Source organism: Giraffa tippelskirchi, chromosome 3 (genome assembly GCF_054371585.1).
Source record: "Giraffa tippelskirchi isolate mGirTip1 chromosome 3, T2T-mGirTip1v1.2.pri, whole genome shotgun sequence".
NCBI lineage: Eukaryota > Metazoa > Chordata > Mammalia > Artiodactyla > Giraffidae > Giraffa > Giraffa tippelskirchi.
This window is the reverse complement of record NC_137277.1, coordinates 52,410,714-52,424,064: the sequence shown is the minus strand read 5'-3', so window position 1 is coordinate 52,424,064 and position 13,351 is coordinate 52,410,714. Positions and strand designations below refer to the sequence as shown.

The 13,351-nt window shown below is 41.7% G+C and overlaps 1 protein-coding gene across 2 annotated transcripts in view; it reads left to right on the top strand.

Moving 5' to 3' along the window:
* Positions 1 to 558: 558 nt before the first annotated feature.
* The window catches only part of LOC145543477 (uncharacterized), a 71,175-nt gene continuing 58,382 nt past the window's right edge, over positions 559 to 13,351 (top strand). Inside the window, exons 1-2 of one of the 2 annotated variants that reach the window (XM_081585092.1) lie at positions 559 to 622; positions 2,171 to 2,210. In XM_081585092.1, coding sequence (XP_081441218.1) covers positions 617 to 622; positions 2,171 to 2,210 — 46 coding nt within the window. In that variant the 5' untranslated portion in view covers positions 559 to 616. Of the gene's footprint in view, positions 647 to 2,170; positions 2,211 to 13,351 lie in introns of both variants that reach the window. The other variant, XM_081585090.1, reaches the window with a different exon arrangement.

Genomic DNA, 13,351 nt, shown 5'->3' with positions numbered 1-13,351 from the left:
ATTTTGAATTTAATGGTGACATTTAGTCATTATAAAGCAGACAATTTCATGAAGAGTAATTTGATATTGATATTTATAACAGCATCATTGTCGATTAAATTTGTAAAGAGTAAAAGTGAATCATAAGTCCTCGATGAGTAAAGAAAGAGAAGTGGAAACTGTAATGGGGTTGTCAGCTGTTAAGAGAGAAGAAAACCAAAGGAAGGTTGTAGTTTTTGTAGTTGTTCATTTTCAATTCCATTGATCTTCAGGTGTGCATCGTGATAGAACCAAAGGCCCCAAGAACTAGGTAAATGTATAAAAATTCAGATTACTTGATGGCCAAATCTTCTTGTGGATTTCATTGTCGCTCTTATTTTTCTCTTTGACTTACTCATCTAACAGACTAGTTTCTCTTCTGCAAAGGTTTTCTCAAGATTTTGTTTTGTAGCAATTTTTGGTTGGTAATCTGTCCTTGAGAGACAGTTGTTTACTACATTCTAAAAAAGCCACAACGAAGGAGTGTTTCCATTGTCCTTTGGTTACACATTCCTGTCTATTCAAATTGTGAACCAACTTGCTTTTCTGTTCCTTGTAGGCTACAGCCTCATATGCTCTGTACTACCTCCTGAGGACAATGCAGGTATTGTAAATGTCAGAAACATATGTAAGTAATCAAACTCCATTGTATTAAATATTGTGCCAAGAATGTATTTTTCACACATGGTGTGTTAGTGAAGAAGTAAAACTTTGAAAATAAAGTGTTTTCTATTATGTAGAAAATGGTAGGTGCCCGAGGGCAAAACTTAATTGATACTTAGGCATAACCTATTGATTTTTAATTGAAAGCTTGTTTATTTTCAAGTGTAAATCTATGAGCTAAACCACATTTTGAGCCTAAGGATACATGACTGGAATAAGCTTAATGCTGAATTAGCTCTTAGAAAATGTTTTTTCTTAGAATAATAGCATTAGCTCCCAAATATATTTGCTTTAGTTTTGCACCCAAAACAAAATTAGTGACATTTGACGATAGCATAAAACATTTACCTTAATTAATAATAGCATGTATTTGAGCATAAAGTATGTTCAATAATTGTTTCCTGAGATCTCAGCATCTGGAAATGCATTCACAATGTTGCCTGACCAGCAAACAAATATTTCATTTTGAGGACAGAAAAGATGAAGCTTTAACCCTTAATTATTAAGCCTATGTTTTACAGAAGCTATAGTATATTGCTGTAAGTCCTTTTTTTTCTTTATTTTCTTTGAGAATGTCTGCTTTGAATTTTAATTTATTCCTTGGAGTTTGTGGTTTGGTAAAGCACAGTGGCAAATACATTTACCTAAAAATTTTTTTTTAAGTTTTTTTTTCTCATGACTCTTTTAACTCCCCAATTGAAATTTTAGAAGATCAAAGGGAAAGTAAGCAATAAATGCTAATTTTTTTTAAGGATAAAAGAACAGACTGCCTAGCTCATTTACTTCTAATTAAGGCCTGCATGAAACAATAAAAATGGAAATGTGTTTATGTAACCCACTTAAAAGCTAACCAATCCACAGAAAACACCCTCACTGGGTGTGTCAACACACAATTATGTAATATAAGAAAAGAAGAAATGATACGAAAAATAAAGATTCAATGGCTGGTCTCTTTTCTTAAAACAATTTTCCTCTACTAAAAACATGAGTACCCAAATGAACTAAGTTAATATCTACAGATGCTGGTTTGCCTCTAGGTATTAAGATAAAACAATAATAAACACTGTGCAAAGAAATTGATTTCTTTTTTCACTCATCGCTATTTAGCAGTCAGTTGTGTGCCAAGCACTGTGTTCATCTTAGCCAAGGCCCAATACCTAATAGAATAAAGTGAATTATCAAGTCTCTCTGCAGTGAAATTATAATATATCTTTAAAATTTTTATTTATTTATTAGGCTGTGCCTAGTCTCTTAGTTGCAGCATGTGGGTCTAGTTCTCTGACCAGGGATTAAACCCAGGCACCCTGCACCGGGAGCTTGGAGTCTTACTGGGCCACCAGGGAAGTCCCTATAAATGTATCTTTAGATAGTCTTTCATTTTTAACCCATTGTTTCATTAAAATTCATATTCTTTGAGACATTTTCCTCTCATGTTGAAGGCTAAGTATAATTTTTATTAAAAAGTTGATTTTGTTTATTTATTTTTCAGCTGCACTGCGTGGCTTATGGGATCTTGGTTCTCCAACCAGGTATGGAACTTGGGCCCCCAGCAGTGAGAGTACAGTCCAAATCACTAGACTGCCAGAGAATGCCGGGAAAAGGTTAATTTTAGATCTTCCACCATACAGACTTAATCTGAAAATGTTCTTTCACATTATTCCAAGTAAATTATCCTGTATTTTCAGGGCTGAGTTCTGAGATTGTCAGTTGTTAAAGCCACTGTTTGCTGAAAGAGTTATTAAGATATCTGTGAATGTAAGACCCTTTGGGTCAGTGTATTACATTTATTTATTTATGGATGCTCTGGGTATTCATTGCAGTGTGTGGGTTTCTTGTTGTGGTAGCTTCTCTAGCTGTGGAACGTGGGGCCTAGAGCACAAGGGCTTCAATAGTTGCAGCACATGGGCTCAGTAGTTGTGGTGCTTGGGCTTAGCTGCTCCCTGGCATGTGGGAGCTTCCCGGACCAGGAATTGAACCCGTGTCCCCTGCATTGGCAGGTGGATTCTTAGCCACTGGGGATCACCAGGGAAGTCCTCAGTGTATTACTTTGATCCAAGATTTTTTGCCCAACCAAGAGGGCTAAATTTGACTTCTATTCAAAACTATAAGTCATTTGATGGTAATATACACTCTTCTTTCTGGGATGTTTGCCTATATCCTTGTCAATGCTAATCCCTCTTTTTGGTATAGAACTTTAGACTTTTTAGCATTTCAATTTTCATAGCTATCCTCCCTCTACCACCTGCAATAGTCTGTTTTTTAGTATTCAGATTGGACTTCCTAGATTTTTTTTTTTTTTAATTTTAGAGTCAGACCCTTGTTTTGGCTCCTTGATTTGAATTCTATAATTCTGGTGAGAGAGGATTCTCCAGTGTTAAACTAAGATGTCTCCAGGGTAACAGAGCAGAGAAGTGGTAGAATATGCTAAACAGGGCTCTGAGCTATTTCAAATATTATGTGGAAAGCACCCAGGAATAGTTAAAGGCACTATAGAATATCAAAGAAAAGCACTCTGAATGAACCTATGTTGAAGAAATGAAATGCATGTAAAAGAGCCAACATGCTATGTTTTGTGTAACAAAAAGGGGGAAATAAAAAATACATCCATATTTGATGATATTTGCATAAGGAAACAATTGAAGAATAAACAAAAAACAATAAAAAAATTTTAGCCACGAAGTAAAAGAGCTGAAGAGGGAAAAGGGAAGGCATAGAATATTTTTGTATATACCTTTTTATTTAGTGTGACTTTTTAAAAACATTTTTATTTATTTGGCAATTCCGGGTGTTGGTTGCGGCATGTTGGGATCTTTTTTAATTGCAGCATGCCGGATCTTTAGCTGCAGCATGTTTACTCTTAGTTGCAGCACGTGGGAGCTAGTTTCCCAACCAAAGATCGAAACTGCCTCCCCTGTGTTGGCAGCACGGAGTCTTAGCCACTGGACCACCAGGGAAGTCCCTATTTAGCTTGACTTTTGAAACTAAATACATGAAATGCAAAATTAAAAATTATTTGGAAGACAGGTAGATTGGGATCAGTAGATTGGGATCTATAAAGTTATCTTTAAGCTATCGGGATAGAGCCTCATGCCAACTGCTTCTACCAGCCCCATGAATCCTCAGCCTTTTGCTCAAGTACTAAATTCTTGGCACCTATATTTGATGTAGGTGTCAGAAAACCCAACTCAAATTGATCTCAACAAAAAAGAAATTTATTGACTGCAATAAGCTAGAAAGTCTAGGCATAGATCTTAAGGCACACTTTAACTCAGGCATTAAACTAGAGAACACTGGGATCCAGTCCTCAGCTCCTCAACAGAATTAGTTCTGTTCTGTAGTTGCCAATGAAACGGTCCCTGGCCACTACAGGCTATCAACATCACAACAACCAATTACACTTTTCCTCTAATAGCTCCAATGAAAGTCCCAGAATTGAGTCTTGTGGGTTTTGATTGGCCTGTTTTGAATCATGTCTCCATATCCCAACCAATCACGGTAAGGTAAGAGATAGCATGCCATCATTGGCTGCGTCTCAGTCACATACTCCTCCGTGGAAGCAGGAACAAGTGAGCTTCATGGGAAGTTCATAGAGAGAAAGAGAGAATTCCCCAAACTTAAACCAAGGTATATTGTCAGCAAGGATTTTTAAAATTTTTCTTTATTTACTTTTGACTGTGCTGGGTCTTCATTGCTGTGCGTGGGCTTTCTCTAGTTGAGGCGAGCAGGGGCCGCTCTCTGGTTGTGGTGCGCAGGCTTCTCACAGCGGTGGCCCCGCAGCAGGTGGAATCTTTCCGGACTCGAGATTGAACCCGTGTCCCCTGCACTGATGGGCAGGTCCCCAACCACTGGACCACCAGGGAAGTCCGTCACGAAGGATGTCAAATGCTGGGCTCAAAACGTTGCCCACAGCACCACATCAGGAAGACCCCCCTCCCATCCCTTAGGGACCCTCAGTGCTCACTCCCACCAGACGGCTCCAGTTGTGGTGCTGGTGGCGTAGTCTCTCAGTCGTGTCCTACTCTTGCGACCCCATGGACTGTATCCCACCAGGCTCCTCCGTCCATGGGATTTTCCAGGCAAGAATACTGGAGTGGGTTGCCATTTCCTTCTCCAGGGGAATCTTCTGGACCCAAGAATGGAACCCGGGTCTCCTGCGTTGCAGGTGGACTCCTGCATTGCAGGAGGATTCTTTACCAACTGAGCTACGGAGGGAAGCCTTCAGTTGTGGCGAGATGACCAAAAGTAGTTTTTAAAAAAGGAGATTTGAGACTCTAGAATTAAAGGGAGTTTCTCAGCCTGAAATAGGTGAGGCAGAGAACATTTTACTTTTCAAAGCAGGTCAGAAAAGTTGCTGTGTTAATCAAGGAAGAGCAAAAGTTAAAATAAAAATTGTTTATATCCCAAAGACTGCAACAGTTTACAGTGGGCAGTTTCATGGAACTGTCTTTCTTGAGTTAATCAACGAACTCTCTTTGTGTGATTCTTTTCTTATAAAAGTTGGGTCATTGTTTGGCCTTTAAGCCTTCTTCTAATGTGTATTAATTCTGAACAGTGACCGTAGCCAGTTTATAAATAAATCAATCAGTACTCCACAAGGAAAAGACTGAAAGGAGGCATTTTTTCCAGGGGAGGCTCTGCCCTGTTATTCCATGACAGATCTCAATTAGCTTTCTGCTGCCGCCACGCATTAGCGAAGTCGGCAATGGGCACAAAGAACATGCCCGTAAGTCTGGGGAAGATTTCCATTTTCTCTTCATTTTTGAGGCTGCTGGAACATTTCAGTCCAGGACACATAATCAGTTGGAGTGCATGAATAAAACTCTACTATATATAGTATGAGTGAATTCCAGGATGCAAACTATATATAGTTGAGCTGAAAAAACAAGTTCAGTGTCATGTTACTCAGCTTGGCAATGTTTAAAACATTAAACAGTCCTTTCCAGTCATTCTTTGTTGGACGCTGGTCCTCATGGGTGCCTCCATTGTGCACCCTGACTCTCAGCTGGCCTGTTTTCATAAATCTCTTTTTGGACTTGTGTCAAGTGGGAGCTGCTTCTGTCTGACTTCCATGTACCCAGATGGCTCTAGGTTTTCTAAGCAGGAAGAGCTCAGGACAGCAATCTGGTTGGGGAATTGCCTGGAATCTTTTGAGGGGTTACTTGGAGGGTGTGATGGAGACTACAGAGGAGACAGGGCTGCAGCGCTCACCCTAGGCTAGCTTTTGGTGCTGCCGCTACCTGTTTACATGCCTGTTTTCTTATCTTGCAGACACTGCTTATTCTGGCAGGCACTTGTCCAGCCAGTGAAGCCAAGATCACCCAACAGAAAGTCTCTGATTTTTGTCTGAATTGCCTGTTTCCATCAGCAGGGCCATAAGGGGTCCTGTGAGCATTTATTTGGATACTGGAAGTGTCAGAATGAACCAGATGGTCCTTGTCCCAAGTTATTCACAGTCTAGAGGGGAGTGGGGGAAAAGAAATATACAAAAACAAACAAAAATAAGACATATGACTATATCTTATTGGTGCTTTATAAAAGTAACAGTGTGGGCCCAGGGGAAGTCCATATACCTCAGATCGCTCTATTTGTATCTCTCTAGTCTAGGACTTACCAGGTGGCACAGTGGTAAAGAATCTGCCTACCAATGCAGGAGACACGGTTTCAATCCCTGGGTCAGAAAGATCCCCTAGGGTAGGAAATGGCAACCCACTCCAGTATTCTTGCCTGGAAAATCCCATGGACAGAGGAGCCTGGCGGGTTATAGTCCATGGGGGTTGCAAAGAGTCGGACACGATTGGGCATGCATGCATGCTCAAGTCTAGAGCAACTCATACTTCATTTTTTCCCCACATTCAGCTCATTTCACAGATATTTATTGAGTGTTGACTGCTCATTGCTGAGGCTGGAGCTGTGTTGCACTTTCATTCTAGTTTAAGAATCAGATAATAAACAAGTCAACAAATAAGATACATAGTAATAAATAAAACAGGCTAAGTGTAGCTAGTGACTGGTGCTGGGAGGAAATGGACATCAAAGGAGAAAGGTTGCAACCACAGGCACCAAGATCAGGAAAGGTCTTTTAGGAGTGGGCACTTGTGAGCTGAGACCTGATTGGTAAGAAATGCCCAGCCATGGGGAGATCTCAGAGGAGAGCTCTGCTGGCAGGTAAAACTGGAAGGTGGGAGAAAGGTTGGAGTGTTTCAGGAGTGGAAAGACGTCCACATGACTGGAATGTAGAGCGAAGACGGAGCATGACAGGAGTCAAGGTCAGAGAAATCAGCAGGGCCCCGATCATGAAGGCTGGAGACCTTGTTTGAATGCTATTCTAACTGCAATTTAGAGAGGAGGATATACTTTTCCAGTTATCAAATATGCCCTTTTCTCATCTAGGGTACTCTCTTCAGCATCTAAAGAAAACAGAATTAGTAAATAAAATATTAGCTGCTTGGTGAGAACAGAATTAGAGCAAAAGTAGGGACTTCCTTGGTGGTCCAGTGGTTAAGAATCCACCTTCCAATGCAGGAGACTCAGGTTCGATCCCTGGTCAAGGAATTAAGATCCTACATATCGTGGGATCAACTAAACCCGTAGACCCCAACCAGTGAGCCTGAGTGTTCTAGAGCTTGTGTTCCACAACAAAAGGAACCCTTCCGCCACAGTTGGAGAAAGCCAGCATGCCGCAGTGAACATAATGCAGCCAAAAAAAAAAAAAATTAGAGCAAAGTTAAATGAAAGGTCTTGAGGGATATTTTACATAGTTGCCAAAGCGTCCACACTATTGGTGATTTTTCCTTCTGAGTGTCTGCATGTCTGTACCAGATAGACTACTGTGCCTTGAACAAATGTTCATTCCTCAGGTTTCCTTCCCTTTTAGGGTTGATTGTCCATCTGTCTGTATTCTTTATCACACCACCACCTTTCCTCATTGCTTTCAACACAATGAGGATTCTCAGTTTGTAGATAAAATTTAATCACTTCAAGAATCTAATCAAAGCCTGTTCTACTATGGACCTTCATTGGGAAGTACGTAGCTAGATGGCATCCCATCCATAGTAAGTGAATGATCGCCAAAATCAACCCAGAGAGGGAGACCTCCTGACTTCGTCTTTTGGTCTGGAGGTGAGCCTTCCTTCCAGATGCGTCACCTTAGAATTGCTAACCATAATATGAAGATGGTTTTGATGTAAAAATAGAATCTTTCCCCAAAGAATCTGTTCACCTAGCAACTTTAGAACCTATACAAAACAAGGAGAATATAGATTTTGCTTTGGGGACCTCGTTTGCTCATTCAAAGTGCATGGAAACCCAGGCAGTACAGTGGTCACAGGGGTAAAACAGGTGCGTGATGTGCTTCTAGCCCCCGAGTCTATACAGCTTTCATATGTATCTCTGGTCCTTAAAATTAACAAACTGTCTCCTTACAACTTGTGTACTTCTACCCGCCCTGGATTTACAGGGTGCACCCTCCATGCAACTTAGAAATATCTGCCTTCAATTATCTCCCAAGGACTAACAGCCACCACAGCTTCTGATTTCTCCTCTCTCCTCCCTGTTCCTTCTTCCTGCCTCCAGAGCCCGCCTTGCTGTTGCCATGACAACCGAAATGAATAAGCCTCGGAATCTTATCTCTTACTTATGGGTATGTGCCTTCCCACAAGGACATTATTGTACATTAGCCAAACTGGATTCCAGGGGCTGTCCTTTAAATTTACCATTAAATGATGTTGAAACTGGAACTTTGGAGGCAAGATTCTGATGGAATTTGGTCAAGGACCTAAGAATTCTCAAGTCTTTCTTTCTTTGAAATCTTCAAAGGAACTATGTGCACTCATGACAAGGCAAGGTATAGGAATGTTTTTTTACTAACTGGGGCTTCACATCTAAACCCCAGCTTTAGTAACTATATCCAGGGCTGGTGGAGATTCCTTTAGGCCTAAGCCAGGTTGGCTTGAGAAACCTGCTTGACCACTAAGAGACTGGAAAGAAAAGATCCTCCAACTCAAATCTGTCTTCTGGGCCCCAGGCTCTGACAGCCATCTGCCTGCCATCCTACCCATCTTCATCTTATCAGTCTTTCCATCCTGCTTCTCTCTCTCCATAAACAGTTCCAACACCCAGCTGGTGGCCCCAGCCAGGAAACTGGGAGTCATCCTGGATCCTCCCTTGCCTCCCTCCGTACCTGCCCATGTGCCTGCTAAGTCGCTTCAGTTGTGTCCGGCTCTTTGTGATCCTGTGGACTGTAGCCCGCCAGGCTCCTCGGTCCATGGGATTCTCCAGGCAAGAATACTGGAGTGGGTTGCCATGCCCTCCTCCATGGGATCATCCGGACCCAGGGATCAAATTCTATGAACTCTGCCTCTACAAAAACTCAAATGGGTCTGCTTCTCTGTATCCCCACTCCCATCTCCTTAGAACAAAATGCAGTTATATCTTCTGCCTAGGTCATTTTAATAGCATTTTGACTTTTCTGCTTGATTCTACCTGTTTTTCCCTGGAGCCCTTCTCCCTAGAGCAGCTAGAGTAAGCTTTGGAAAAGAGAAATCAGACCATATCGCTTTACTCTTTCTGTCCATCACCAACTCCCGGAGTTTACTCAAACTCATGTCCATCGAGTTGGTGATGCCATCCAACCATCTCATCCTCTGTCGTCCCCTTCTCCTCCTGCCTTCAATCTTTGCCAGCATCAGGGTCTTTTCAAATGAGTCAGGTCTTTGCATCAGGTGGCCAAAGTATTGGAGTTTCAGCTTCAACATCAGTCCTTCCAATGAATATTTGGGACTGATCTCCTTTAGGATGGACTGGTTGGATCTCCTTGCAGTCCAAGGGACTCTCAAGAGTCTTCTCCAACACCACAGTTCAAAAGCATCAATTCTTCAGTGCTCAGCTTTCCTTATAGTCCAACTCTCACGTCCATACATGACTACTGGAAAACAACTCTTACTGCCTCCCATATAGTTGTAATAAAATCCACATTCTTTATCCTGGCCTTCAGGACCCTGCCTTGAGTTGCCTGAGCAGCTGTCTAGCCTCATTCTGTACCACTCTCCACCTGCCCCCCATCCCTAGTCACACTTTCCTTCCTTCAGTGCCCCGTATGCCTTGTAAATATGTCTTTAATTTCCTCCAAGGTCAAACAGCTGCCATCATCCTGGTTTTCCCACCACGCTCTCAACTCTCAGCCTTTACCCCCTCAGTTCCTTTTGCCTGAAACACATTTTCCCCTGCCTTTGCCAGCTCTTTACACAATGCTGTTTCCTTCTCAACTATTAGATCTCAGTTAAATGTCACCTTCTGTGGAGAAGGAAACGGCTACCCACTCCAGTATTCTTGCCTGGAGAAGTCCATGGACTGGGGAGCCTGGTGGGCTACAGTCCATGGGGTTGCAAAGAGTCAGAGGTGAATGAGCAGACACAACCATGCTATGTGAGTAGAGAAAGGACTTTGCTAATGCAGATGAGGCTGGCACTTCCTTATATATCTTTAGAATGTTAACTCTTAATAAGTTGAAGTTATCTTGAAAGGAGGAGAAGGAAATGGCAACCCACTCCAGTACTCTTGCCTGGAAAATTCCATGGATGGAGGAGCCTGGTAGGCTGCAGTCTATGGGGTCACTAGGACTCGGACATGACTGAGCAACTTCACTTTCACTTTTCACTTTCATGCATTGGAGAAGGAAATGGCAACCCACTCCAGTATTCTTGCCTGGAGAATTCCAGAGATAGGGGAGCCTGGTGGGCTGCCATCTATGGGGTCACACAGAGTTGGACACGACTGAAGCGATTTAGCAGCAGTAGCAGCAGCAGCTACTCTATAAAAAGATTTTGATTTAGTAGTTTGTTTTTAATCCCCTTTTGTATTTACATTTGGTAAGGCCTAAGTGTGACAAAAACTCTTCTGCAAATATAAAGCAGTACTGTGTTCTGTTGGAATCTGAGTTCATTCATTTGAAGATTTATTTTCAGGGTTACCAGTTGTTTATGTCCACTAACGTTTGAGCGTATTACTTTATATATGACGGGATTCCAGGGTGGGAATGGAGTGCTTTTTCTCTTTTAATTTTTATTTTAAAAAATTAGCTAAACTCCACTTCAGTGTTGTGGTTTAGTAAACTTGTTTTGCTTTATGGAGGAAAGTGTTAAATTTGATATTTTAAAATATTTTTCTCTATGGTTAAACATGATTTCTGAATGTTGTTTTTACTTGTATTTTGCTTTTGATATGGCCAGATTCAGCTCATTTTTCATAGCTCCTAATGTTTTCAGAAAAATTGAAAAAAAAATTAGTTTCCTAAAAAAAGAGTCACCTTTCTCAGCAAGGCCTCCCCTGACCACCCTATCCAAAATTGCCATGATCCTCTATCAATGTACCCTGTTTATTTCCTACCTAATATTTCCCAGAACATATAGCTCTTTTGTTTATTCATTTGTGTATTTACCAAGTTTGCCTTCCCAACTGGGAACATACATTCCTTGAAGGCAGGGACTAAATCTGTTTTATTCATGATTGTTTGCATGTAGGAGGAACATGAATTGAGGAGCCTGGAGGGCGGGGGTCCAGAGGGTCACAAGGAGTCAGACATGACTGAAGCAACTTAGAACACATGCATGCAGGAGGAACATGAATGAATATCTGTTAGATACATGATTGGTCCTGCCTGAAATTGTGAACCCAAGAAAGGAATAAGAAACTCTTTTTCCTCTTCATTCTCTCAGTTGAGGTCTTGATGGTTGGAATTCCACTCGGATGGTACAAATGAAGAAATGTTAACGAAGCGATTTTTACCTGAGGCACGGTTGGGGTTAAGAGAACGAGGATGGGGACTTTCGTGGTACTCCAGTGGCTGAGACTCCGTGCCCCCAGTGCAGGGGGCCTGGGTTCGATCCCTGATCAGGGAACTAGATCCCGCATGTTGCAACTAAAGATTCCTCGTGCTGCAACTAAGACCCAGTGCAGCCAAATAAATAAATATTAATCTAAAAAGAGAGAGAACTAGGATGTTGAGATACCAAAGGCTAGGAAGATCAGGGAGAGGTTTATAGCCCCAAGACAAGCGGAGGGAACGGGGTGGGGGTGGGGCAGACACGGGAGGGGAATGAATGAATGATGTTCCCAGAATCCAGTGAGAACTAAACCTGTGGAGGAGGGGCTGCCCAGCTAGATACCTCATCTTGGAGGGACACAGACACTGCCAGATTGACGGCAGCTAAAGGGACAGGAACAGATGAAGAAATATCCCATCCTCTCTCTCCTCCTCTTTTATCTCTGAGCCACGCCACTCCTTGGCCGAAGTCAAGCCAGGGAACCAGTGGAATGAATCAATTTGTAGCCCAGTCTTCCAGAGCACAGAGCAGGTGATACATGGAGAATAATTAGCACAGACTTTGTCTCCTAGCAGCCGGAACCCAGGCTGGTCTTGCTTCTATGACTTAGAGGTCAATCAGATTTGAAGTTTATGCTTGGAATTTAATTACCACTTATACTATTAGGCCTGAGGAAAAAAAAAACCATTTGGATTTCTAAACAACCAACTAAGTAATAAACTTAGGAACACGATTCACTAGGGCATTGAAGCCTGCTTTTAGAGTGGACGAGTGGGTGAGATGTTTTTATTATTAATAAGCAGAGCACAGCCTACTCAGTAAAAGAAAACTCTTATAATCTTATCTGGCCAGCCATAAATCAAATTATGGAGCATTTCAATGCTATACATAGTATCCTCATAAAATATATGAGACCGGTATTTGGCAAATTTGATTTCTAGGTTCTTTCAAACCAATTACAGAGAAAATAGAGCTAGAACTTTTCCTGAGGCAAAAGCTTTAAGTCTTTGAGTTCTAGTTTCCATCCTGCTATGAACAGTTGTTGTGTGAGAATGTCCATTCTTGACTCATTTTTCTCTACAAATACAGAATTGCAACCAGCTGATTTTTTAAAATTTTTATTGAAGTATAATTGATTTACAATGTTAACTTCTGCAGAAAAGTGGCTCAGATATATATATATATATATATATATATATTCTTTTTCATTATGGTCTATCACAGGATATTAAATTTAGTTCCTTGTGCTGTATAGTGGGACCTTGTTCTTTACCCATCCCATATACAATAGTTTGTATCTGCTAATCCCAGATTCCCAATCCTTCCCTCCCTGTCCCTCCCTTGGCAACCACAAGTCTGTTCTCTGTGTCTGGGAGTGTGTTTCTGTTTCATAGATGTGTTCATTTGTGCCATATTTTAGATTCCGTATACAAGTGATATCCTATGGTATTTGTCTTTCTCTGTCTGACTTACTTCACCTTTACTTCTCTAGGTCCATCCATGTTGCTGCAAATGGCATGATTTCATTTTTTTTTTTATGGCTGACTAATACTTGTACCCGGAGAAGGCAATGGCACCCCACTCCAGTACTCTCGCCTTGAAACTCCCATGGACGGAGGAGCCTGGTAGGCTGCAGTCCATGGGGTTGCTAAGGGCCAGACACAACTGAGCGACTTCACTTTCACTTTTCACTTTCATGCATTGGAGAAGGAAATGGCAACCCACTCCAGTGTTCTTGCCTAGAGAATCCCAGGGACGGGGGAGCCTGATGGGCTGCCGTCTGTGGGGTCTCACAGAGTTGGACATGACTGAAGCGACTTAGCAGCAGCAGCAGCAATACTTGTACCCAG